Source organism: Phalacrocorax carbo, chromosome 5, assembly GCF_963921805.1.
Source record: "Phalacrocorax carbo chromosome 5, bPhaCar2.1, whole genome shotgun sequence".
NCBI classification, from domain to species: Eukaryota; Metazoa; Chordata; class Aves; order Suliformes; family Phalacrocoracidae; genus Phalacrocorax; species Phalacrocorax carbo.
This window is the reverse complement of record NC_087517.1, coordinates 61,422,239-61,445,793: the sequence shown is the minus strand read 5'-3', so window position 1 is coordinate 61,445,793 and position 23,555 is coordinate 61,422,239. Positions and strand designations below refer to the sequence as shown.

At 41.9% G+C, this 23,555-nt stretch overlaps 2 protein-coding genes across 16 annotated transcripts in view; one reads left to right on the top strand and one right to left on the bottom strand.

Moving 5' to 3' along the window:
- Positions 1-7,597, top strand: part of PPFIBP2 (PPFIA binding protein 2) — a 107,008-nt gene extending 99,411 nt beyond the window's left edge. For all 14 annotated transcript variants that reach the window (XM_064452764.1, XM_064452765.1, XM_064452766.1 and 11 more), the window contains 9 exons: positions 1,033-1,171; positions 1,824-1,952; positions 2,532-2,682; positions 2,865-2,976; positions 3,478-3,566; positions 4,503-4,625; positions 5,328-5,453; positions 6,263-6,451; positions 6,845-7,597. In XM_064452764.1, the coding sequence (XP_064308834.1) occupies positions 1,033-1,171; positions 1,824-1,952; positions 2,532-2,682; positions 2,865-2,976; positions 3,478-3,566; positions 4,503-4,625; positions 5,328-5,453; positions 6,263-6,451; positions 6,845-7,033 (1,247 nt within the window). In that variant the 3' untranslated portion in view covers positions 7,034-7,597. The remainder of the gene's footprint in view (positions 1-1,032; positions 1,172-1,823; positions 1,953-2,531; positions 2,683-2,864; positions 2,977-3,477; positions 3,567-4,502; positions 4,626-5,327; positions 5,454-6,262; positions 6,452-6,844) is intronic.
- On the bottom strand, positions 825-23,086 carry LOC104052868 (NADH-cytochrome b5 reductase 2). 2 transcript variants are annotated; one of them, XM_064452779.1, is made up of 10 exons: positions 22,832-23,086; positions 22,133-22,279; positions 21,112-21,184; positions 19,198-19,304; positions 18,015-18,144; positions 16,458-16,541; positions 15,824-15,909; positions 14,898-14,997; positions 12,943-13,140; positions 825-1,162 (listed from the first exon to the last, which is right to left on the bottom strand). In XM_064452779.1, exons 1-9 carry the CDS (start codon positions 22,874-22,876, stop codon positions 12,968-12,970), a joined length of 945 nt encoding a protein of 314 aa, XP_064308849.1. In that variant the 5' UTR covers positions 22,877-23,086; the 3' UTR covers positions 825-1,162; positions 12,943-12,967. The 2 variants fall into 2 exon arrangements, with proteins under 2 accessions (XP_064308849.1, XP_064308850.1); XM_064452780.1 differs by lacking the exon at positions 22,832-23,086 and adding an exon at positions 22,383-22,488.
- Between the last annotated feature and the right edge of the window lie 469 nt (positions 23,087-23,555).

Sequence of the window (23,555 nt, the reverse complement as noted above, 5' to 3'; positions counted from 1 at the left end):
ATACTGAACTAACAGAATTTTTTATGCAGGTTGATTTGTTTCTAGTGCATGCAGTAAATTCATTACACCTCTAATTCTGTATTTCAGAGGAATTTGATGTAATCTTAGACATTGCTTCATTTCAGATGTTCTGCAGGCTTTATGGAGCTCTGTACTATATACTTAATGTATTAAAATTGTCTAAAAATAGTTAAAAAACCCTACAATAGATAAATGACCATCCCTATCTATTGAAGATGACCTTTACAGAATTCTTGGGGCTTGTGCACACCACTGCATATTCACTTCCATGTCAGGCATAACTGCTTCTTTTCTTTTTGTTTCTGCTTTTAATGCTTAGCTTACTTCTCTGCTCTTCTGTAACTTTATTTTGCTGGTGTTTTGTATCTTCTTTGCTTCTTCATCTGGCTTTCTGCTTCTTGGGATGACTGAAGATCGCATCAAGAGTGTCAGTGCACCAGTGCTAGGTACTGTATCCAAACAAGATGCAATGTGAACTTAATTTTGCTGTTTACTTTTTTCCTTTCTTTTTCCCCTCCCTTCTTCTTCTCTATGAAATACCAAGTGGGCCATCCAGATGGAATTCCTTAAGTGCAGTACTGAAATGAAGTAACAGCTTCTGCTGTATGGCATTCAGATGCTTTTAAGATACTTATTCCTTGTTTCATTCTGTTTTCACTAAAGTCAACAGAAAACCTCCCACTGATTTTGATGCATGAGTTTTGGTACTAAGAATAGACAAGGCAAGGGTCTGAAGAGTCTCCTTCAGCCTGAAGATCTTGGGTTAAAATAATGCATTTGAATACAGATGACTGAAACAATACTATTTTACCCAATGTTTTATTATTTTTTGAATCAAATGTACAGCTGCTGTTTTGTTTACCTTCTGAGCACGTTTTTTTAAATACAAGAACAATTTTATTAAGTATCTTTTACTTTTTTTATTATGCTCTGTATTTAAACATTGGTCTCCCAGATAACAACTGTTAATTATTAGTATAAAATGTGACTATATTACTGTTCTTAACCCAGGAGAAACGGAGAATGTGGATGGTACAGTAGTGTCGGATGACCTTTCACCTCTTTCTTCGGGAACGGATTCAGGTCCACAGTCTCCATTGTCTCCAGAAAACAGAAAGAGTCCGAAAGGGATCAAGAAAATCTGGGGAAAGTAAGATAATTTTGTTTTGGCTTGTTTTAGTTCCCTACCAAAGCATTTCAGCTGAAAATTAATCCAGTTCTCAGCAAAAGCTACAACATCCACAGCAACAATAAAGTAAAAATCAGGAAAAGGAGAGAAAGCAGCTCTGTGATTGTACAGGTTTGTCCCTGTGTACACACGGGTGTAGAAAAATGGCTGGTAGGGTTCACAGCATCATGCTGTTTGAGGAAATAATACACTCTGCTGCCTTATTAGCATGCTAGTAATTTAGAATGCCAACAGTTTCATTAGCTATGAAAAATTAAATGATAGCAAGTTGTTCATTACAGAAGCCATCAGGCAAAAAAACGAGAAAACAGAAGAAACAACATGCACGGGGACTGACGTTTGCCTGCTTCAGGAGAGCAGACACTTATCTGGCCTCCAGTGTGGATTAGCGCTTGGGTTGAAGGGTTATGCCTGCTCTGCAGGGTTTTTTTCTTTCTGCAGAGTTAGGTCTAGACAGTGTTTGTCTGGGACTACTTCAGCTACCATTAGAATTAAATGTTTGTGGTTTACAGGAAGATTAATACAGCTTCTAGTTGTCATTATAGTTTCCATAGGAAACAAATGTTCTCTATTGCAAGCTAATAGTACTATCTTGGCACTCTTGTCTTGCAAGAATAAGAAGAACTCAGTCAGGTAACTTCCCTGCAGACGATCTGGGTTTGGCAGAGTTTCGCAGAGGTGGTCTCCGTGCAACAGCTGGACCTCGGTTATCCAGATCAAAGGAAACCAAAGGCCAGAAAAGGTAATGGTTCCTTCTTTACCTTGCATAGCATATTTTGCAGTGTTGTTAAATGTGCTGAACAGCCAAATCCTTCTCTTGTGAAGTACGTTTTTCCCAACATACTTCATTACATGTGGAATTCCACAACAACTGGAAAGAATTTCTCTGGCAGGAAATCTATCCTGACTAGCTCGCCTGTCTGCACTCCAGCTGCAGGTTGCAGCACTAGCTGTTTGCTGGAGTGTCAAAAAGTTTAACCTTGTTAAATAACGAGAAAACTTATCATCATCTCATGTGGGAATATCTGCAATGTGATGAGGATTCAGCAATTCCCTTTTCCCTCTCTTCAAACAGAAAATGGGAAATTCTTATTCTCTGCCCGCCCGCCCCCCCCATCCCATTCATGATTTGGGGCTGGGCAGTCACAGAGGGCACTAGTACCACAGCAGACTGCAAGAACGGCTGTCGGCTTTTATCGCTGCACAGAACAAAGCTCACTCAAACATACGCTGTAATACTGCCTCTGGCACACAATGAGCTTTCTGATAATAACCATAATTCTTTCCTTTAAAAGTTTCAAACGTTTCTTGTACTTTTCAGTGACTACAACGCTCCGTTTGCTCAGTGGAGCACTGAAAGAGTTTGTAACTGGCTTGAGGACTTTGGCCTCGGTCAGTACGTAATTTTTGCACGGCAGTGGGTGACTTCAGGCCATACACTGTTAACTGCAACACCTCAGGACATGGAAAAGGTAATAATCTGCAACTGTTTCTCTCAAGCAACCATGCGTGTTAATTCTGCACAACTAGGCCCCTTTAAACAACTGGCAGTTCTACCTTTCTGAAATATGTGATATCCATTTTCATAAATAACCTAATGAGATGGAAAGAGCCAGAGGCAAGGCAAACTATTTGTTAACGGTTATTGTTGCAGGAAATGGGAATAAAGCATCCACTGCACAGGAAGAAATTAGTTTTGGCCATTAAATCAATAAATGCAAAACAAGATGAGAAGTCTGCACAACTTGATCATATCTGGGTGACACGTAAGTGTTTGAACTATTGCGGAATTATTTGGAAAGGAATTTCCCCCACCTCTATGGACAGGCTGCCTGGTATCTGTTTGTTTAAGCAGTTAACCTACATCGTTTTAAGAGCACTAAGTTTCAACATAGTAAAATTTTCCATAGAATGAGGATTTTTACATTGTTCTTGACATCCAACGATACAGCTATGCAGTATGATCTTCCAAGGGGAACTCTGTCGTTCAGGCTGCAGGGAAGTAAGGGGGGGGGTTCAGTCTAGCAGGAGCTACATTTTGCTGCAGCAGGTATGTGCTCAGTTCCACACTGTGTGTAAAGTATCACGGGGGTATTGTGGACAAAGCTGTTTGGTGGGAATTGCTTGTAGGCTTCTGGTAAGAGACTGTCCTTTGGAAAGGTGAAAAGGTAGAATGAGGTAGCTGTGGCCTCAGAAGCTGGCCAGGGGAGAAGGGTTTCATTCGCACTGATCTGGACTTGGGTACACCACTGTTCTTGTATCTGCAGGATGGCTTGATGATATTGGGTTACCTCAGTACAAGGACCAGTTTCATGAATCCAGAGTTGATGGGAGAATGTTGCAGTACTTAACTGTGGTAAGCTAAAATCCTTTTTCCTGCATTTAACCAAATTTAACTTCAGAACGAGCAAAGAATTTTACAATTTTTCCTTTGAATGTGAGCAGTTAAAGAATTTTTTGCAAGACAGAAGCAGTGCCAGTAGTAACTCATCTGCATTGTCTAGCACGTGATTACTATTCCTACAGTACATAAAATAAGTCATAGGATATGTTATAGCTAATTTCTGCAAAGTCTTTCTTTCAATATTATATAGCTCACCACCACTGAAGGTAAAATGACCTATTTACATGCAGCTTCTGGAGTGCATTGTCCTCCACACCAAGTTAGCATCAATATTAAACTAATAAGCTGCAAATCCAGTAATGGGTACAGCTCTGACCACGTTAGCAGCAAACCATGCATTACACATGCCACTGTGTTTTCTTGCTGTTTCCCTGCCCAGGTTTGGATAATTAAGTATTTGTTTTTGTTCACTGGGCTATGAAAAAATGCCCAATTTAGCTGTTATCAGAAGTACAGCCTTGTCTACACTGCTTAAGGAGCCTTTGTTAAGTTCCATGGCCAGGTGCAAGTTGCCAGCTGCAGTGATCTCAGCCAGATCAGAAACAGCCCAAATACTTTAGAACTATCCATGAGCCTGGATTCTACTTAACAGGCTACAAGCTCTCCTTTTTTTTTTCTTTTTTTTTTTTTTTTTGGCCAAGTCTTGCTATGGTGCAATGTTTAAAAAAAAAAAAAAAAAACAGCCCTAAAAACTGAAGAACAACGACGAAATCTCAAAAACCCCCACCCTAAAAAACCCTCTTTAAAATATAAACTTTTATTTTGCCTAAACCATAGTTACTGTGGTTTATATAAATCTACATAGCAAGCTTTAAATCTTTCTTCTTGGGGAAAAGTACCTGCTGTGGTATGTATTCTGTGCCACTTAAAAGGCGCTCTCCTTTACAGAATGACCTTCTTTTTCTGAAAGTCACCAGTCAGCTGCATCACCTGAGTATTAAATGTGCCATTCACGTGCTGCATGTCAACAGTTTTAACCCCCACTGCCTACGCAGGAGACCAGTTGAGGAGGTAAAAACATGTTTAAGTAATTTAATTTAAACAAGCACTAATTACCTGATTCCAGCCAAAGGGGATACAAAGGTCGCAGCATACAAATGATACAATAGAACCACTGCTGCTAGGGAATTGCCTGAAGCAGCACATCTGCTGCTGCTTTCCAGCTCTGGAAGGTAACACGTACTCACCCATAGCAAAAATCCACTCACTCCTTAAGTGCCTGAACCACTTACTACTCAAACCGTATGTGCTTCCCTTTAGAAATTATTTGCTTAGTTAAAAGAAGTTAATTCACCTTCAGAGAGAATAATTTGAATGCTTTTTCTTGCCTGTCCTAATTTTTAACTCTCAAAGACTATAAGGTTTTTGCCTTACCTGGTCAGCATAGCTTTTATTCTCTTAGTCTTAAAAAACGACAATACTGTCCTCAGAACGCTCCCTTTTTTACACCCAGCATCTCTAGTCTCTATTGTTATACTGCTTGATGCAACATATGGGGTTTCTCTGCATTAGACTATGCCTGCCATGTCATCAGAGGATTATTTGAAAGACGCCTTGAATGGAAACAGTACCTTAGAATCGGGGCGGGGGAAAAAATACTCCTCTTTGAGGAAGAGAAGGAACGATGCTTTTATCTGCACTGACGATTCGATTGTGAACATGCAGTGACAGTGCAGCCTGTATTGTCATCATCTCTTCTGGTTGCTTTAACAGAATAACGTTTCGCCTTCTGAAGTAGTTCAGTGGTCCAATCACAGAGTGATGGAATGGCTCAGATCAGTCGATCTGGCAGAGTATGCACCGAACCTTCGAGGAAGCGGAGTGCATGGTGGCCTGATTGTAAGAGTGCATTTTAATGCTTTACTACATATCTAATAGAAATCAACAGACTAATATAAACCATCCTTTGCCTGGTGTTTGTCAAGCAGGAGGAAACAAATACATCTGCAATATGACAGTATGACCAGGCCTTCTAAAGAGCCTCTGTATCTAATCCACGCATCCTAATGTTACAAAGGAAAGCTAAAAACAAGGAACTGCTAAAACATTTTTTTTTTTATAGTCAAAGCTGAGCTGTGCATGAGGGTTTAACAGCAGTACATAAAAAATGAAAACCAAAGAACACCATACTGTGGGAAAGTTACTTATTGATAAGGCATCATTGAGTGTTTGAGTGGTGTTAATAGAATTGAGCCACAGTAACTGACTGTCCTGAAGTGGCAGCAGTCTTGCCAGCAATCAAGAACGAGATTTTTTTTTAATTTAAAACATTCAGAACTATTTGCCGCTTAGTAAAGTCAAAGTTCTGAAATACCATGATTCTAGTGACATAGATTTTTTGCATAATTGAAATAGAAAAAATTGTGCGAAGATTAATTTTATCCTCTGAGTAAAGCAGAAAATTCTGAAAACAAATTTAAGGTTTGACGATAAATATAAATAAGTATTTGCCTGATCATGCTCTCTATTTCTTAGTGCCTACTGCCACGTATTTCCCATTCAAACCCTAGTGAGTGTCATATCGCCAGTGAGTTACAAAGGTCTAATGTAGACAGACAGCTTAATGAGAAATCCCTCTGATGAACACTGTAATTGTTTACTACTGCAAATATTTATATTAAAAATAAATATTCTGCCATTTTTAATAGATTCTCGAGCCTCGCTTCAACGGTGACACACTGGCAATGCTGCTGAATATTCCACCTCAGAAAACCCTACTGCGCCGCCACCTAACAACCAATTTTAACGTATTAATTGGACCAGAGGCACAACAAGAAAAAAGAGAAATAACGGAGTCAACAGCATACACACCTCTGACCACCACTGCCAAAGTTCGGGTATGTACTGCTGTCAAAAAGGAGATATTTCAGACTTCCTCTCCCCTGCCCTATAAAGAAAATAGGGGACAAACGGGAGCAGGGAGAGGTCAGTCCTAGCAGGAGTGCTGCAGTTTCCGTAATTCTAGGTACCAAAGCATTTGATTTGTATCTGTTTAAATCAGCTCCAAAAAGAGCATGTAATCCAATCTGTCTTTTCTTAGAAGAAATACTACCTAAATGTACTTAAAATCAACTCTAACTCCCAGTCTGAAAGCAACTGAATTTATTTAGTTCAGGAACTATGTACTTTAAGGACGAGGGTATAGCAGTAAATCAAAAAGGAGATGATTTTGAATGTTTAAAGGACAACCTTATTTTTCTTACTTAAAACTTGTTTGTTTCTTATTTTAGCCAAAAAAACTTGGATTTTCACATTTTGGAAACTTAAGAAAAAAGAAATTTGATGAATCAACGGACTACATTTGTCCCATGGATACAAACCCAGCTGCTACGAATGGTACTCAGAAAAACTATGGCGGATGCAAAGGACTTAGTCCATTCACTGACAGGGAACTGGATCAGGTGGGACACACAGACTGACGCCATTCTCATCTCATCCTCTCCATGCATTCCAAAGCTTGCAAATAACCAACTGTTAGCGTGTAACAAAGTATTTGCTACATCTGCATGAACTCATTGAGAAAGTATTGGCTGTGGACACTGGAAAGAGTTCTATACTAAGAATGTCAGGTTAATTTTTTTAATCAACATAATAAACTCATCCATCTTCAAGCCCTTTTTCAGGAATATAACACCTTTACACTATGAGGACTGATGTATTTTGACAATTAAGGTGGAGGTTGCAGTAAACACAAGACTTTTGTACTTATAGTTTCATAATCTGAGTATGGCACACTACTTTTTTCATTATCTTTATGGGTGGTTTTTAATGTAATAAATTTATTTGGACTAATTTGTACAAAGCAATCAAGTTCTACATGAAAGTACAACTGGATTGTCTATTTTTAACAGATGTTAATCAAAGAATCCAACTGAATTTTTCTTTCATTATGTACAGTGGGGAGAAGTTATGCTTAGGCACTGTATGTGAAAACAATGCATCAGTAATGAACAAGATTATTAATAAAATCAATACTTAAGTCACTTTTGTTATGTAGTTAGTGAACTTGTAAATGAAACTGTCTTGACATCATACAGGCAGGTGATGAAGACTAAGAACCATCAAATTTTATTCAACTTTGCTGTTGTGTAAAGGAATGTAAACCCTGAAAAACGGAGCTCCTGGAGGCTTGTGTGAACTTTGACAACACACAAGAGCCAGACAGAGGCAGCTGAGTAAACTGGCCATTTCCAGTGACCTTAAGTGAGATAAAAACACTTTAAGCCTAATAAGGGAATGGTCACAAAACTGAAAAGACTAACTGTGAAAGTAGTTTTTCATTTGCATGGTTTACTGCATCTAACATCTCATTTGTGTTCATTATCTAACCATTGTCTTTTTCAATGTACACCTTAGCAAAATAAAGTACTGCTCCTAAGTAGGGATGATACCCAATCCTGACTAGGAGTTGCAAATGAATGCATTAGGCTTGAGCCAACAGCTTACCCTATGTGGTTTTCAAGCGTTACAAAACCATTGGATTTTTCCCCGGGAGCATGATCTTCCAATTCAGCATGACTTCTGAGCATGTGCCCTGGAACTGATAATCTAGTTATATAAGAATAGGTAGGACTGTATCATGAAAGACTCTTACTGCTCACCTGTGGAAGACGACTACCAGAAGTATAAGAAGTGTCAAAACTGCCTGGAAGATAATACGCCTCACTGATAATATCAGTTAAGCTTTTTCTTTTCTTGTGTGAGTTACAGCTCTATCACTCTTCCTTAACCAGGATTCACTCCTCCTATCATTAAATGCATTTTCACATACCTTATAGCATGGAGGCGTTTTTGTTAATGTGTGGAAAGCGGAGCTTTTAAATGTACCACAACTTTATTTGTCCAGGCACAGATATCTCCCAAAGGTACATGTAGAGTGAATACAATTGCACATACTGTCTGAATCAAACTAGTTCTTGAATACTTTTACAGATGGAACATTCAGAAGGAACAGTAATGCAAATAGGGGCTCTTTCTCAAGGCATAAGCCATCTTACGGTATGTACCCATTTCACTCTTATTTTAAAGTCACAAATGTATTCTGTTAGAATTCAGTGGAAGCTGGTTACTGCTGGTGGTAGTGAAGAGTACATGGGGTTATAATTTTTGTTAAATACCTCTTTATAGCCTGGTTGCACTTTCACAGTCCAAAAAAAACCCCCTGCTTTTAAATTGCACAAGAAATAATTTCATTTAGGCCTATTTTAAGTTTTCATGAACTCTGATCTCTCTGACACAATGACAGATATTCACCCCCTTAAATGAAAAAAATTCTTAAAAGATTTTGGAAGTAACCACCACTGAATGCCTCAGTCCCAGCAAAGTCTGGCAAAGAGGTACAGACTTGAAAATTTACATGAGCTAAAACTCATGGAAAGGAACACAAAACAAAAACCCACTGTATTAATTCCTGACTCCATAGCAGCTAATTTAAAAAAAAAAAAAAAACAAAAACAAAAACCAAAAAGTTGACTGAAAGGTATAATGAAGAACTACATAACATACTCTAGTCACATGCCACACACACAATCTCTGTGAGAATTTCCTCAAGCAAATAAGTTGGTTTAACGCTGCATTCAAGAAATTCCTCTTAATTCTATGTGGTTCTAACTCCCTCTGTTGTGAATCTGATCTCATTACAGTTGTATTTCTTTAACTAGAAGCCTCTAACTGAGCATGCTTACTCATTCACATCTTGTTTTTTCAGACAATGTTAAGCCAGGATGAAATGCTGAATGACAGCAGATTTTTAACACCTACCTTTGAAGACTGGAGATGATGGTTTAGCGTGACCAAGAACACTAATACCTCAAGCCTGTCCAGAGGGGTGGCCAGGAGAAGCTTGATGCTGTGATACAGAAAAGCTTCACCGCTTTTCTGCCAATGAGACTTTCCACATAGCATTTAATATTGTCAATGTAGCGACGCGTTACAGGTAACTCTCCTCCACGCTGTTTTCCATATTTCATAATGTGAAATAGGTGTTGAGAGCGAGAAGTGGTACTCCTATCCAGAGTCTGGAAAGCCAAGACTGGGAACATGTTTCACCCTTTGATTCAGTCACCTTTTACGTGGTATGTACTGTTATATGAAAGATCTTTGGTAATTTTTTAATTTTTATAATTAACTTGTACTGCAGGAATCGTTAATACTCTATTGTACCCTGTGGATTAATCAGAGCCACCTCGAAATTCAGATGGATGCTGGTGAGGGCAGCAGTAATGGCTCACTAACTACTACTGCAGTCTTGCCAGAGACTGTTTCCCATTAAAGGATTTTCATCTCTCATCCCTTTCACTAGCACATGGCCTGCCCTGTTTTTATCTAAGTAAGTGCAGTGTAAAATGGGAAGAATGGAACATGATACTATCTATCAAGCCCTTGCTCTTATCAGAGGATGACAATCGGGATGGCACGTTCACAAATCTTTACCGACTCAAAACCATGCTGAGCAACTACAGCAGGAGATGTAACTTTGAGACTACCAGAAAAACTGATGGACTTGAAAGCTGGTGCTTCATTTAAAGTGATATTTTTATCCTGTGATTTTTACATGTGCACTAAGATGTTCATGATCAAGGAGCAATCGCAACACTTAAACTATTGTAACATGTAACTTTAAGACCGGTCTTCGCCACACTCGGTAAGGTAAGCGCAACAGAATTTCCAGCATGATCTCGTTTGGTTTTAAATGACAGTTCTTTAACTAGAACTATTGAATGGACTCTTTCTATGCGCTGACATTTTGTTCCAAATGGCTAGCACTGACATATACGTGCAAGCATCAGGATGTGCGCAAGCCTTGCGCACAGTCAAAATGGTTCAGATAAAGTTTCCTGAGCCCCGTACCTGGTTGCTCTGAAACACAATACAGGCGCCCAGGAAGACAGGGATGGCAATAGCCTATTTTTTTTCTGTAGTTACACCTAATTAGACATACGGCTGCAAACAGCCCTGAGGACTGGAGACAGCAGCAGAAACACTTTTGTAACATTTGCATGAGAACTGGCGATGTTATAAACAGTATGGCTGTTCGCTTTCAGTTCTCTTTTCATTCCAGCTACAGATAGATTTTCATAGAATACTTTACTTAGGAATAGGAGACACACATTACTGCTCTGTGGTGTGTAAAATGTGACTCTAAGAAGCATCAGGCAAGTACCATAATAAAACAAATTCTTGTTTCTTTAGAACACATGATGGCATAGGTCTGTTGCTATTCTACGGAGCTAGGCAGGACTGCAGCACTATAACAGAGGGAAGTATGGCCTCTCACTACTTACTTGAGGGGCTGCTCAAGGGTGAAAGTGTCTCCTTTAGAGCAGTGATTACTTGTGGCATCTGTTGACATGTGCCTCTCGTGTATTAATAAGGTATTAACAAGATATCTTAGTAAACAGGGAAATGCCAGAAAAGAAATCTGTTCAAGCTGTAAAGAAAAGACTTAGTACATGTATGGATGGTTTGCATTACTCTCTCCTTCTTGGCTGCAGGGTGTTGGTTTACATATTAATATAGCCTGAGGGTTGGTCACTGCCAGCTGCGACCCTCCCACATGAAGGGGACATCTCAGGTACTGTCTAGAGTATGCAGCAAGGGTTCTTTGAGAGCTATCGGTGGCACTTTTTAAAGGTGACCTTTTCTAGCCCTCAACCCATGAGCCTCTCATGACAGACCCTGCACGGTCAGATTTTAGAAGCTAAACACATGATTTTGTTGTCAAAAATGGTAAAACCAAGGCAAATTTTTTTCCAATCACTGAACAATAAAATGATAATGGAAGATCCAAAGGAATGAGAAGTCAGTCTACACATCAGCAAACTAAAAATACTTAATAAAATATATTGAACATGCCAGTCAAGTCCATCTCTGATTTGGCAATGCAATCAACACTAATAACCAGGCCATGTACTATGGGCCTTTGAAATACTTCATCAGGTTAACTGGCCAGCAGACTTATTACAGCACTACACATAGGATAAGCTGCTCCAACAGAGGCAGCCTTAGTATCACTGGGATATTCCAAGCAGATTTTCAGATATTAATGATGTATTTATAACTCAGTGTGGTGGTGTGCTAACTTGGCTGTGAATAGTCGATCTACAAAATTATTGATTTTTTTAAAACTATATATAGAGTAAGAGATCCTAGTTAGCATAACACAGGCATAAATGCTTATTTTCTGACTGTTATGAATAAATTCTGACTGTTCCTCCATCTCTTGAGACTGTGGAATGATCTCTCATGAGGGACAGAATCACAGTCTAAATCCCTGTGTCTGTCTGCAGTGCTGGTACAAACGTAACTGATTAAGTACAAATCTACTATGTCAATGTTTAGTCTAATCCTTTGGCTTTGCTTTAGATAAATAAAAATATTTTTAAACATATTCATTAGCATCTGAAGAAACAAGTCTTCTGGCTCAGGGATTTGTCAGACCCTAAACCAAATGCAGTATAAACTAATTCCTGGAAACGAGCATGCAGTACTTCAGGCACTGAGGACTAAGAATTAAATGCTATGTGGTAAAAACACTGAGATGAGGCATGAGCTGAGTTTAAGATCAACTCAGCATCACTTACAATAGGAAGTAAGAAGCCATGTTTTCTCTTACACAAGGGGAATTTCTGAAACTGCCAAAAAAGCAAGCACTACTCTTGGAGAATGACATTCAAATGATGCAACATCATGGGATAGTTAAATTTGTATATGCAGCCCAGAACTCCCATATACAGTTGGCAGCGATTGGTTGGCTAAGGCTGTTAGAAGCCAGCATGAAGTTATGTAATCCTCCTGAATAAATTTCACACTAGTAAGAATTTCTGTTACAGTAATAAGCAATTTGCATGTTACCCAAATTTTGTTCACTTTTTCACTAGTGGATTGTGACCTCTTTCTTAGTCCCTGGTAAAGGGCTGTAAAACAGCATTTAAAAAAACCCCAGCTGTTCTTTGTACTCTTCTTCCCCAGGCCACACTAAACGAGTTACCTATAGGGCATGGTCAAACAATCCCAGTCCAGTTTTATAGCCTTCTCCCAAATTCCATACCCATGTTAACAAACAAGTGTTTTTACCTCTGTCCTACCTCTCCTATTACACTGTTTTCCTCAGAATTAACATTTCATACTAACTTAAGAGGTTACAGTAAGTTACTTCCACACAATTGGAGATGACCTCACAACTTCTTAGTATTAAAACTCGCAAAGATAATTGTGAAGTTATAAACCAAAGAAATTATATTAAGCAGTTAAAGAAAACACACACACAGAAAGAAATACTGCCTAGTTACATATCAGTTGTTCCTGCAGGAAAATATGCAGTACTTACAAAAAGGTAGCAGATGATGTCAGTGTTAATAAGAAAATGTACTGCTCTTGGGATAGCCAAGTTTGTCCAGGCTGGGCTGACAGGCAAACTGAATCATTGGTGGTGGCCCACACATCAAAATGAGCGTCTCACTGCCAGGGGGAGGGAGGTGGGTTTTAATCATGTCTGCAGTGACGAAGCCAGAACTGTACTTCCAATCTGAAACAAAGAAATTAAACTATTAATCTGAATCTCTGTACAGTCTGAAGCTTTTTTAAACTGCGCCCATTGTACTCACAAAGCAGCTGAAGAATCAGCAAAGTTATGCCACCATCACTGTAAGCCAAGAAGGGGTTAAATCCCACTGAGCTCAAATTTAGTGGTCCCATTAGATAGGGACAAGCAGCATGTGAATAACAAGGATCTGGCTGATAGGACCTGAAAGCCTGTGAATAAATGATAGATTTAAACGAAATCAGATAGCAGGTAGGAATAAACAGGAGTAGTAAATCAGCTTTTCCAGTGGAGAGGTCACCCAGGGCAGTTGTGCAAGGAGAGGTATTGAGACCTGTGCCAGCCAACACATTAAAAAAACCAACCAAAAACTACTGGAAAAGAGACTGAGTGGTGAGGTGACAAAAGTTCTACCATGACAAAAGTTCTACCATGTAGTTAAGTGATGAGAGGAAAAAAAAAACGGGGCGGGCTGGGAAGAATTGCTAAATGATTTCAGGCAATAATATTATTGAAGGCATCTGCCATTTAAAGTAAGCCAAGTAGGAAAAATAATCCTGCCTTCACATATAAAAATATGAGCTTTTAGGTCATTTATCAGGACCAAGATACAAAAGGCACATGAAATGTTAAGTATTAGGAAAGGAAAAGAGAACACCACTTCCAATGTCAAATTAAAAATACAGAGTTTGCCTGCATCTTAACTACTGATGTTCAGTTCTGATCTGCTCAGCTCAAAAACGGACACAGCAGAGCTGGAAAAGACTGCAAGAAGAAGGATGCGGAACACCAACAATCTTCAGGGCAGAACAGATGGGGCAGTAGGGGTGAGTGATAGGTGTCTGTAAAATTACTAACATGAAGACCTAGTCACGTTCTCCTCCAACACAAAAGTGCTAATCCTGTGGAACAACTAGCAGACTGCCAAAAAGCTCACGCAGTCTCAAAGGGGACACAGTAAGTTCATACAAAAGTCGTCTACTGAGGGTTACTATGGCTACAGAGACACATTTGGCTCAGAACAGAGAAATATTAAAGCCTGGAAAAGTATCAAGGCCTGCTGATTACCCTCTCTGGCCATCTGCTTATGGCTATTGCTGACAACAGGTACAGAACTTTGATCTGACTCAGTTTGGCTCTCATGTCTGTTAAACAAATGCTCAGATCACTTACATCCTCAGCAAACATGAATACCCAGGTTTCAAAGGCGGTTCAGTAGAGTTCAACCTCTGCCTCCATTTCTAATTCAGTGCTACACCAGCCTACAGTTAATGCCTTAATATATACACCTCTAACCTAGCCTAATCTCGCTAATCTAACCTAGAGCTGCTGCAAAACAAAGATGTGCATGGTCTATTTACAGGTATTAAGCAATTTAATGCCAACAAAATGCTAACATAAACCTGATTCGGGAGACAGGCCAAAACAGCTGTAACTTTTGCTGAAAAGTACAAGAAACTGGCACATTCTGAAATACACCAAAAGATCCACTGAGTAACATGTCTTCCCCAACAGGAGTTAATTATTAGTTCACACTTTCTAAGGCACACCTGGATTAAAAAACTTTTCAAAACAGGTGTTGTGGTTAGACTTCTTTCTGAGGGCTTGGGGGTGTCAATGTTGTTTACAATAGTGTAAGACGAGGAGACTTGATATTCTACTAATGGTCCCTTGGACAAGAGTGAAACTGGCTGTTGTACTGTGACAAGCAAAGGCATTTCCAGTGTGTACCAGTAGCCTACCTTGTGGAGGTCTGTCCAGCGTATACCAAAGCACAAACTGATCGGGATGCCTCTTAGCAATGTCTTCTAGCTCAGTCCTCAGTAATATATCGTTTTCGGTCTGCAAAATGAGACCACTGTTTAGCTCCAAACCATCTCAAGATGCCCTCTAATGTCAGCTCAGCTGGCATTCAGCAAGACAAATGCAATGGTAACTCATTCAAACCAAGAAAGTGATCTCCCCCCGCCCCCTCTTACATGATAGGCTATTATCATTACAGGCTTCTGTAACTTCAGATTAAGAACAACAAACTATGAGACCTAACAGCCACGTAAACAACTGTCGTAAAGATGGCACTCTGTAATGCAGGCTAAAATACCAGTTAGCTGGATCTGTCTCTGACCCTGGCAAATACAGCCCTGTATCAGCATGGTGAAGGTTAACTGCAGAAACAGATTGATGGAACAAAATCTGGTTTCCTTGACATCAGTGAAAAACTGACTAGAGGGATAAGGATCTGTTCACGCTATTTATTTCCTAATATAGGAATTAGGGAGTGTAAGTGAAACTATGAGGAGCTACCTTCAAAACAAATAGAAGATGATGGGACCTATGACAGCACCACGCAGTATTTATAAAGGGCCTTATTGCTAATTTTTTTTTTTATTCAGTTTCTCCTTAAGTCGTTTTGACCCAAGACAATAGATTAAGAACTTACATAATAACCATTTCCTGCTCTTCCCTATACTGATAATTTTTAAATGTGCCATCTCAGATAATATTTTCTCATAAATAGTTGGGGGAAACACAAACTCAGTGGAAGAGTATGAAACATGCTGAGCAGTATTTTCTCCAGTGGTCAAGGGCCCACCAGTTTAAAAAGCTCAGAGTCCAGCAAAAAAGGCAGGCTAGTAAAGAAGGAAAAGAGATAAGTCAGTATACTCACCTGATTAGCAAACAGAAGGTAACATTTTGTGGAGTCCTTAGGATGATTTGTGATATGACGGATCAGCTGCAACATAGGAGTTATTCCTGTTAAAAAACAATGCAGTTAAAAAGCAGGTATTTCTTTCAACCCACACAGGGCTGCCGTTTCAATATTAACGCTGCCTTCCTTCAGTCTTCGGTAGGAGCTTAGTTCGCACAGGGTTACCTACCTCTGAATTTCTAATCTGTGCCAAATGCAGGGGTTGGGGGTTTCTATTATTACAAATCACTTCAAAACAAAACCAAAACCACAATACTTGTATCTGGGGCTTTCCGCTTCAGCATTCTCTATCACATACAGTAATTTTACCCTCAAGACATTCTCCTAAAATATTTTTTATCATTGAGACTGAAGCTCAGAGAGATGAAGTAACTCCTCTCAGGTCACACAGAAAATTAAGACTAAAACTCTGGAGTTGCTAGCTCCCAGGACTGAGCTCAAGGCACCGGAAAGCCTCAGTGTCACCAACTGCTGATGAAAGGAGATACAGGTGGAAGTGTTCTGCTACTAAAGAAGTGGTTGATACTCCTCACATGCATCCGTAAGGACATCTTCATTCTCTAGACATTCCACACAATGAGAATAGTTTTACCTGTTCCTCCAGCTATCATGCCAAGATGCTTTGCAAACTTCTTCTCTGGTTCAGACTTCTTGTGAGGCTTGATAAGAAAGGTACCTAGAAGAAATAGTCAAAACCTATAGGTACAGTAATTCCTAAACAAACATGGATCCAACTTCCATGGGAATAAATGGCTACAGCCTACCAATTGATTGTGCCAGGTCTTCTGGAAATGCTAAACAACTCAACACAGCATCGAGTGCAAAAAGTAGAAACCTCTTTGTCTCTGTAAACTCCAATCCTAGCTTTGAACAACTGATTTACTCCTCCCCTACTGCCCAACATAGTTTATAATAAACTCAAGGATTCCCACATCACTGCCTAGAACACAACTCAGCAACTCTGAGTGTTAGCGGTAGCTAAAGGTACCCCAGCCCCTACTACAGAGAAGTAGGTTTCTTAAGCCATCTTCATCCACCTCACTTGCACCATGGATCGAGCCACATTCAATGGTGTTGTATTAAACCAGCATCAAGCTGCAGCCCCTGCAAAGATTAGGATCAGGCATGTTGGAGCCTTGCACACTTTTACCATCAAACACTTCATTATTGTAATTCTTTTCCAGTTAATGAGATCCCCATGACACTCGCAGTCAGCCAGGCAACTCCCTTCTAGCACCCTGTGATGAGAAGACCTTGCCCATTTTTGCTCCACACCTGGGCATACCATTGCTTCAGAAATGTCACAAAACCAGACAGATTGTAATTGAATTAATCTCCGAGGACCAAGCCAAGTGAAAAGCCCATGAAAAGTATCTTATATGAAAAGCACTTGACAAATTCCAATCATCTTTTGAGATATCTGTAAGTAGCTCCACTAGCTTTCCGAGCTACTACTCTTTATAGCAACCAAAGTAGAGCAGAAAGGAACGTCTGTAGAACATGCATCACTCGTTTCCTCTGAGAGATACAATGACTTCATCAGAACATTACTCACTCATCATAAAAGGACACGATCCAGAGAAGCACTGAGCTCTTATTCCCCTGAAGCAGGAGTTACACGCACTGCCCCTCTCAGTCAAGATCAAAGCAAAATCTTTCACTTGCATCTTGAAAGAGGATTACTTCTCTGAACTTACTTCCTTACAGTCAGCTCATACCTGGTTTAATCACGAAATAGAGCTGGCTCGCAGTCAGCAGGTTATTCAGTAACAACACTGAGATTCTCAGAGGGCATTTTAGGCCACAACCTCCCTTGCTTAACAAGCATCTGGAACATCTCTCTCCACATGTATAGCTGAGGTACTGTTTCCAGTGCAGCCTCTCATTAATATAACGCAATAGTGATTTTTTTCATATTTAATATGTTCCCAGAAGCAAGACAACAACCTCACACCAAGTAAACACAAAGTACTCTTTTCCATCACATCAGCTCTGATGGGCTCTGGGTCAAGACCAGGAAAGGTGGACTTTCTCCTTTCCACTTTGTATAAAAAGATTCTCTAAAAAGTTGTCAAGTTTTATAAAACACCTCTGAAAATAGCCAATACAAGTTCCTCCCTTTTGCTCTCCCACCTTCTTGTCACAGTACCTGCCCCCTTATAGACGAGGAGCCCATTTGGCCCTCTGAAGTCAATATCATCTCCAATCTTCAAGCCATCTAGGTACTGGGACATCTTCCCACCTTCTGGAAACTTGGGATTCACATTTTTGTGGTAGACCTGTAAAAACAATAATTTGTATGATACCAGCCACTAGCTTTCCTGCAGACAATATTACCAACTGTAGAACACAATATTGCATATCTGAAATTTAGCTTCTGAGAAAGAACTGGAGACAATTCTTTGCTCTCATATATCTGTTGTGCCTTGCAACAGGAAGCAGCCAAAATAAGTAAAATGCTCTCTCAGGTACATATTCCCATGCTCTCAGCAAACAGCCAGGTGAATAGGACAGGTGGCAGGCAGGTTATGTATTGGTGCCCTCATTTCACTATCGCTCCCACCAGAACCTTATGTTACCCCATTTTTGTAATTGCTCCTTCTGAAAATAGCATTGCTGCATCTTTTCTTTTTAAGAGGAGACTTCCCAGAGACTTCAGCCACATGACAGCCTTTTCACCTTTCAAAGCACATAATAAGCATTAAGTAGTTAATAACAATTCACCATACTTGTAACATGAAGAACAGAGGACACAAAAAGCCCCCAGATTTTTACCTAAGGACAAACTCTACTGTAGAAAAGAATTAGAAAATCCGGAAGTCCTGGGATCAAATCATCCTGCGTTCCCTAGCTTAAAGGATTTCCCCTGTTTCTATATCCCATTTTCTTAATCAATAAACACATTAGCAGAACTTCTGACACAGATGTATAGTTGCAATCTCCATAGCATCACCAGAGATAGCAGTTCTTGTTGACTTGTTTCCTCCTTACAGCTATTAGCAGTAAGCACTAGTAGCAGCGTAGGCAGCTTGAGGGAGAGTGATCGCCATTCATGCATTGCCAAATAAGAGATATTAGGCAATTTCCTGCAGTACTGCCAAGGAAGTGATTCCCTTCTCCATCTTCCCTACCTCTGCTATCTCTCCGTGACATACAGCAGATACACAGGATACAACCTACTATTCAAGGATAATGTGAAATGAGTTGTTTACTCTGTAGTCATCCTATCTGAGAGAAAATCAATCAAAATAAACTCTATATTTCACTAAAATGAAGTACTTTCCGTCCTTCGAGTTAGCAATTCATCTCTATTAAAGAAAACCAAAATTTACCTTTATAATTAAATCAACATAACCTTTTGTCTCATCACTGGAAACTGGGGTATAGGCTCGAATCACCAGATTACCATTGATTTTTGCAGAAAGGTAAACATGTTGGCCTAGGGAGAAAGAATTACAATCTGAGTTTTTTTTTTTTCATCCCCAGTTTCAAACTTTTCTCGGGCCTAGAGGTCAAGACAAGAGAGAAAAAGGAGGTAGTGTGACGCCTTAAACACAAGCAATGATGGAGAAAAGCTTTACCATATAAATGCTCTATAGAACATATAGTCTCTTTTCTTTTTTCAGCAACAGTTTCTGGAGCATGGGGTAACTGAGGAAAGCCAGTACGTTACAGAATCAAGCATAAGATTCCAGGGAAGTAGGAAATTTATAGTAAAATTGTGATACAGAAAATTTGTTGCTCATTCTCAAGTGTTCTCTATATTTTCAGTTCTACTGTTCTCATATTCATTAACAAAGTGAAAGTAAGGATACACCGGTTCATACAGGCAAAGAAAGCAAGCTGTATTATGGTTTAATAGCAGCAATCTTTCAGAGCAAACTTCCCAGAGATTCCAAGACATCAAGAACAAAGCCTTGGGCCATATTCCTTCTCCATAACTCCTGCCTCCATAACGCTGCAGCTTCCACAGCATTGGATGCTGCTGTCCACAGAGAGCTCTTTGCCCAGCCCAGTGCTCCAAGAGGCAGACTCTGAAAGGAACCCGCTTCTTTCTGCTGATTAAAAGAACTGAAAATCCTTGCCAAAAGCAGTCTTAGCCAGACAGCACTAACTTAGAGGGCTGTATGGAAGAAGAACAACAAACAGGAACAGTGCGGGCAGAAAATACGTTATTCTTCACAAAATGATCCTGGCAAAAAGCAGAAGGCAGGAATCTCCCAGGAAGTAATCTGGCCTGTGCAGTTTCAGGATCTTATTCCTAAATTCTTAAGAGTAAAGTTTGCATAAACACAAGCACTGCAGGGCACATCTCAATTAGTTTATCATTTCCCTAGTTAACGCGGACAGTTCAGTTACACTTTCCCACACAAGCCAGAAGAGAATATTGAGAAAGACTGCTGCACTTGACAAGCAGCATGCAAGAAGGACAAGCTCACAGCATGGAATGGGAAAGGCCCTGACACTTGCCACACAAGAAGGGAAACTGCATCACATGGTACAGCACAAACAGGGCTACATCTGCCACATCTGCAGTTCAGAAAGGGAGACTCTCCCCCTGCATAGATTCAAGGTCCAAAGTTCAATGCCATCAGTTTTGCAGGGTACAGGAAAGAAAACTGTGCCAATCCTTGCCTGAAATAAGCTTCATGCTGCAGAAAGCAGACACAGTTGTACGTATACGTATGTAAATTGAAGGTAAGTGCATGCACAGAAAAGGCTCTGGATATTTCAGCATCTTCTATATACAGTAGTTGTGTTTTCCCCTTTGTTCTGCACAGAATAGTTACAAGCTTCCCAGGCAGGAGCGTTGTTCTCTTTCTCATCTACAAGCGTGACTGGATTTGTCAAAAGCGTGAGGACAGTTGACAATAAGCTGAGGGCACCAGATGGGAGTAGCAAGCAAATAAGTATGAAAAACCTTTGGGAGGTACCATTCTTGCCTGTATCCTGACTGGTGGTGAATTTCATCAGGCTCAGTTCAGTTTCACTGTTGTTTTTCTAAACTACACGACACAATCTAACACAAGCAGAACAACGCACACACAAAAGATCAGAAATATAACCCTTTAGGAAATCTGACATTTCTCTCTGACACGGCAGCATTCAAATGCAGCTTCTAACTCCTTGCTTTGCTGGAGTTCGTTAAATTAATTAAATTCCCAAGTAAAAAGTCCAAGAACTATGAGTACAGCTATAAACCCTAAAAACAGAAATACATGTAATGAAGTGTTTTCAGTACTTACCTATTGGTAATCCTAATGTATGATCTGGTGAGGGTAGCCCAAACCGGAATTTCTTGGTATCATGACTGACTTCCTAAAAAACCCCCAAACCAAAATCAGAATTACGTCAATGTCACCACAGCTTTGAATTTCAAACTCTGTTCAACACAATATGCTTTGCTAAGCCTGTTCCTTGTTAGCATGCAAGCCAAATGCTAGGAAGGGAAGCAGAAATGGCATTAAAAAGTTTAAACAGATCATAAGTTTTAGAACCAAAGTCTCTTCCTCTTTAATTCCACAAGGAGTGACTTTTGCCCATCAGCACAAACCCTACAGCACATTTACATAAAGAAAATCTGGAAACCTCTATTGCCCAAGGCCAGCGAGCACATTTCATAATTTGTGGCCAAAGATCAGGCAAGACACGACGTGCAGAAGCACAGGCTGTTGGGGATTCCTTCTCACTGATGCGCGTTGGACAGAAACACAGCTCTAAGCCAGGATTTAAACGCACAACGAAATGAGTCCTAACTTCTTTTGAAACAACCCCAACTCCGCAGTGTGAGCGTTAATACTTTTAAGACTCCTGCTGTAGCTGTACCCTAAGGAAACAGTGCGGCCTGGCAGCGGCAGTCACAGCCACCCTGGAGGGCTCTGCGCGACCCTCGGGACCCGAAGCCTGGGGCAGCCATTACAGACCGCCCCCACAGACCTCCCCCCCCACCCTCGCCCGACCAACGGACCGGCCGCCCCTCGGAACCGCTCCCCCGGCCAACGGACCGGCCGCCCCCTCGCAACACCCTCACCGCCCGGGCCAACGGCTCCACGGCCCCCTCGGACCCCCCTCCCGGGCCAACGGCTCCACGGCCCCCTCGGACCCCCCTCCCGGGCCAACGGCTCCACGGCCCCCTCGGACCCCCCTCCCGGGCCAACGACCCACGGCCCCCTCGCACACACACCCCAGCCCCGGGCCAACGGACCGACGGCCCCCGCCCGCCGGGCTCCGAAGGGGCCGGCGCGACCCGCCCCGGCGCTCGGTCACCTCCTTGTCCACCAGCCGCAGCGGGTATTTAGCGAGCGGGTCCTGCAAGGTGACGAGGCCGCCCGTCCTCCGCCCCGTCCCCCTGAGCAGCAGCAGCAGCAGGGCAGATGCAGCTACCACGGCCACGGCCACGGCCACAGGGGCGTCCTGCGAGGAGAAGAAGGGCAGGCGGTCGGGAGAACAGCCCGGCACACCCGCGCCCGGCCCCCCGCCGGCGCTGCCCCCGGCCGCCTCCCTCCCGGCCCCTCACCGCCAGCGCCTCCATGGCGGCCGCCCGCAGCTCCCCGCCGAGCAGCCGCCGCTCCCCCAGCGCCCTCTGCCCGCCCGCCCCCGGCCACTCCCGCGGGTGCCGCCCCCGCTGCCCACCAGGGCACGCGTGGGGAGCGGGCACCGGCGGCACGGCGTGTCGGGGGCCGGGGCATCGCTGCCCAAACGCCTGAGGCCTGCTGGAAACGCCGTTCCTCCCACAGCCCGGGCTCAGACAGGCTACCTTAGGAGACCAATTCCTCTTTGAAGTGTCTGTTTTGTAAAGCTCAGGCCTACTCGGGAGCACGGCGTGGTTCACGAGCGCTGCGCGGGCCCTCGCCGCCGGGGCCGCTCGGGACAGCAGGGCCCGCTCCCCAGGGTGGGAGCGCACGGCCGGCACCACGGGCCGCTGCACAGACCAGCGGGGCAGAAGCAGCCACAAAATCCGGTTACCCGGGGTGGACACCCGCTGGCTCTAGTCCTTTTCCTCCCCTGCATTCTCCTGCCTCAGTTTTCATTGCCTTCATGATCGGCAAGCGAGTTCTGGTCCAGTCCCGGTCTCCTGCAGTCCGTCCTGTAAAATAGCAAGTTCAAACCTTCTAGGCAGAAACAGCATGCAGCCTTATAGTCTAACATACGAGGTTCACAGGTGAAGACGGCATCTTCCGTTTTCATACACAAACACCCTCCCTCAAGTCTGCAGCAGGTACAACCCCAAGGAAGGGCCGTGAAGGCCGCAGCAGCGCGGCAGGTGAGGACCGCAATACAATGCCAGCGCACCAGCAAGGGGCGCTGCTGGTTGCTGGGCTTTGCACTTGGGACTTTCTCAGCAGACAGCGTGTGACAGTACACAGTCTGTGTTGCAAACTACTGACAAATGACCAGTTAACTAGGGAGAGGTGGGGCAAGAAAGATGAGGTTCAGCTAGTGTGACTGGGGGAACAGAAATGTTTTCCTACTTTCCTCCCTACCCCCTGGGCCAAAATTTTACTTTGTGACAAGAAGCACTAATGAAGTAGTTAGTATCTATGGTCTTTAAATTGCTCTTTAAAAAATACCCAAACAACCCAAAACCAAACAAACAAAAACCCAAACAAACAACCCCCCCCAAAAGAAACACAACAACAACAACAAAAACCAAACCAGTAGACACCAAGTACCATTATTCCCTCTAAGG

Excerpts from the sequence above, each read along its gene's own strand:
- LOC104052868 (XM_064452779.1), bottom strand. The coding sequence starts at position 22,876 with ATGCAGGGGAGGAAAAGGACTAGAGCCAGCGGGTGTCCACCCCGG. Across the intron at positions 14,998-15,823 it reads ACCTTCTGTTTGCTAATCAG|ACCGAAAACGATATATTACT; the intron begins GTGAGTATACTG and ends CTCATTTTGCAG. Across the intron at positions 13,141-14,897 it reads GCTGGACAGACCTCCACAAG|ATTGGAAGTACAGTTCTGGC; the intron begins GTAGGCTACTGG and ends TCTTTGTTTCAG.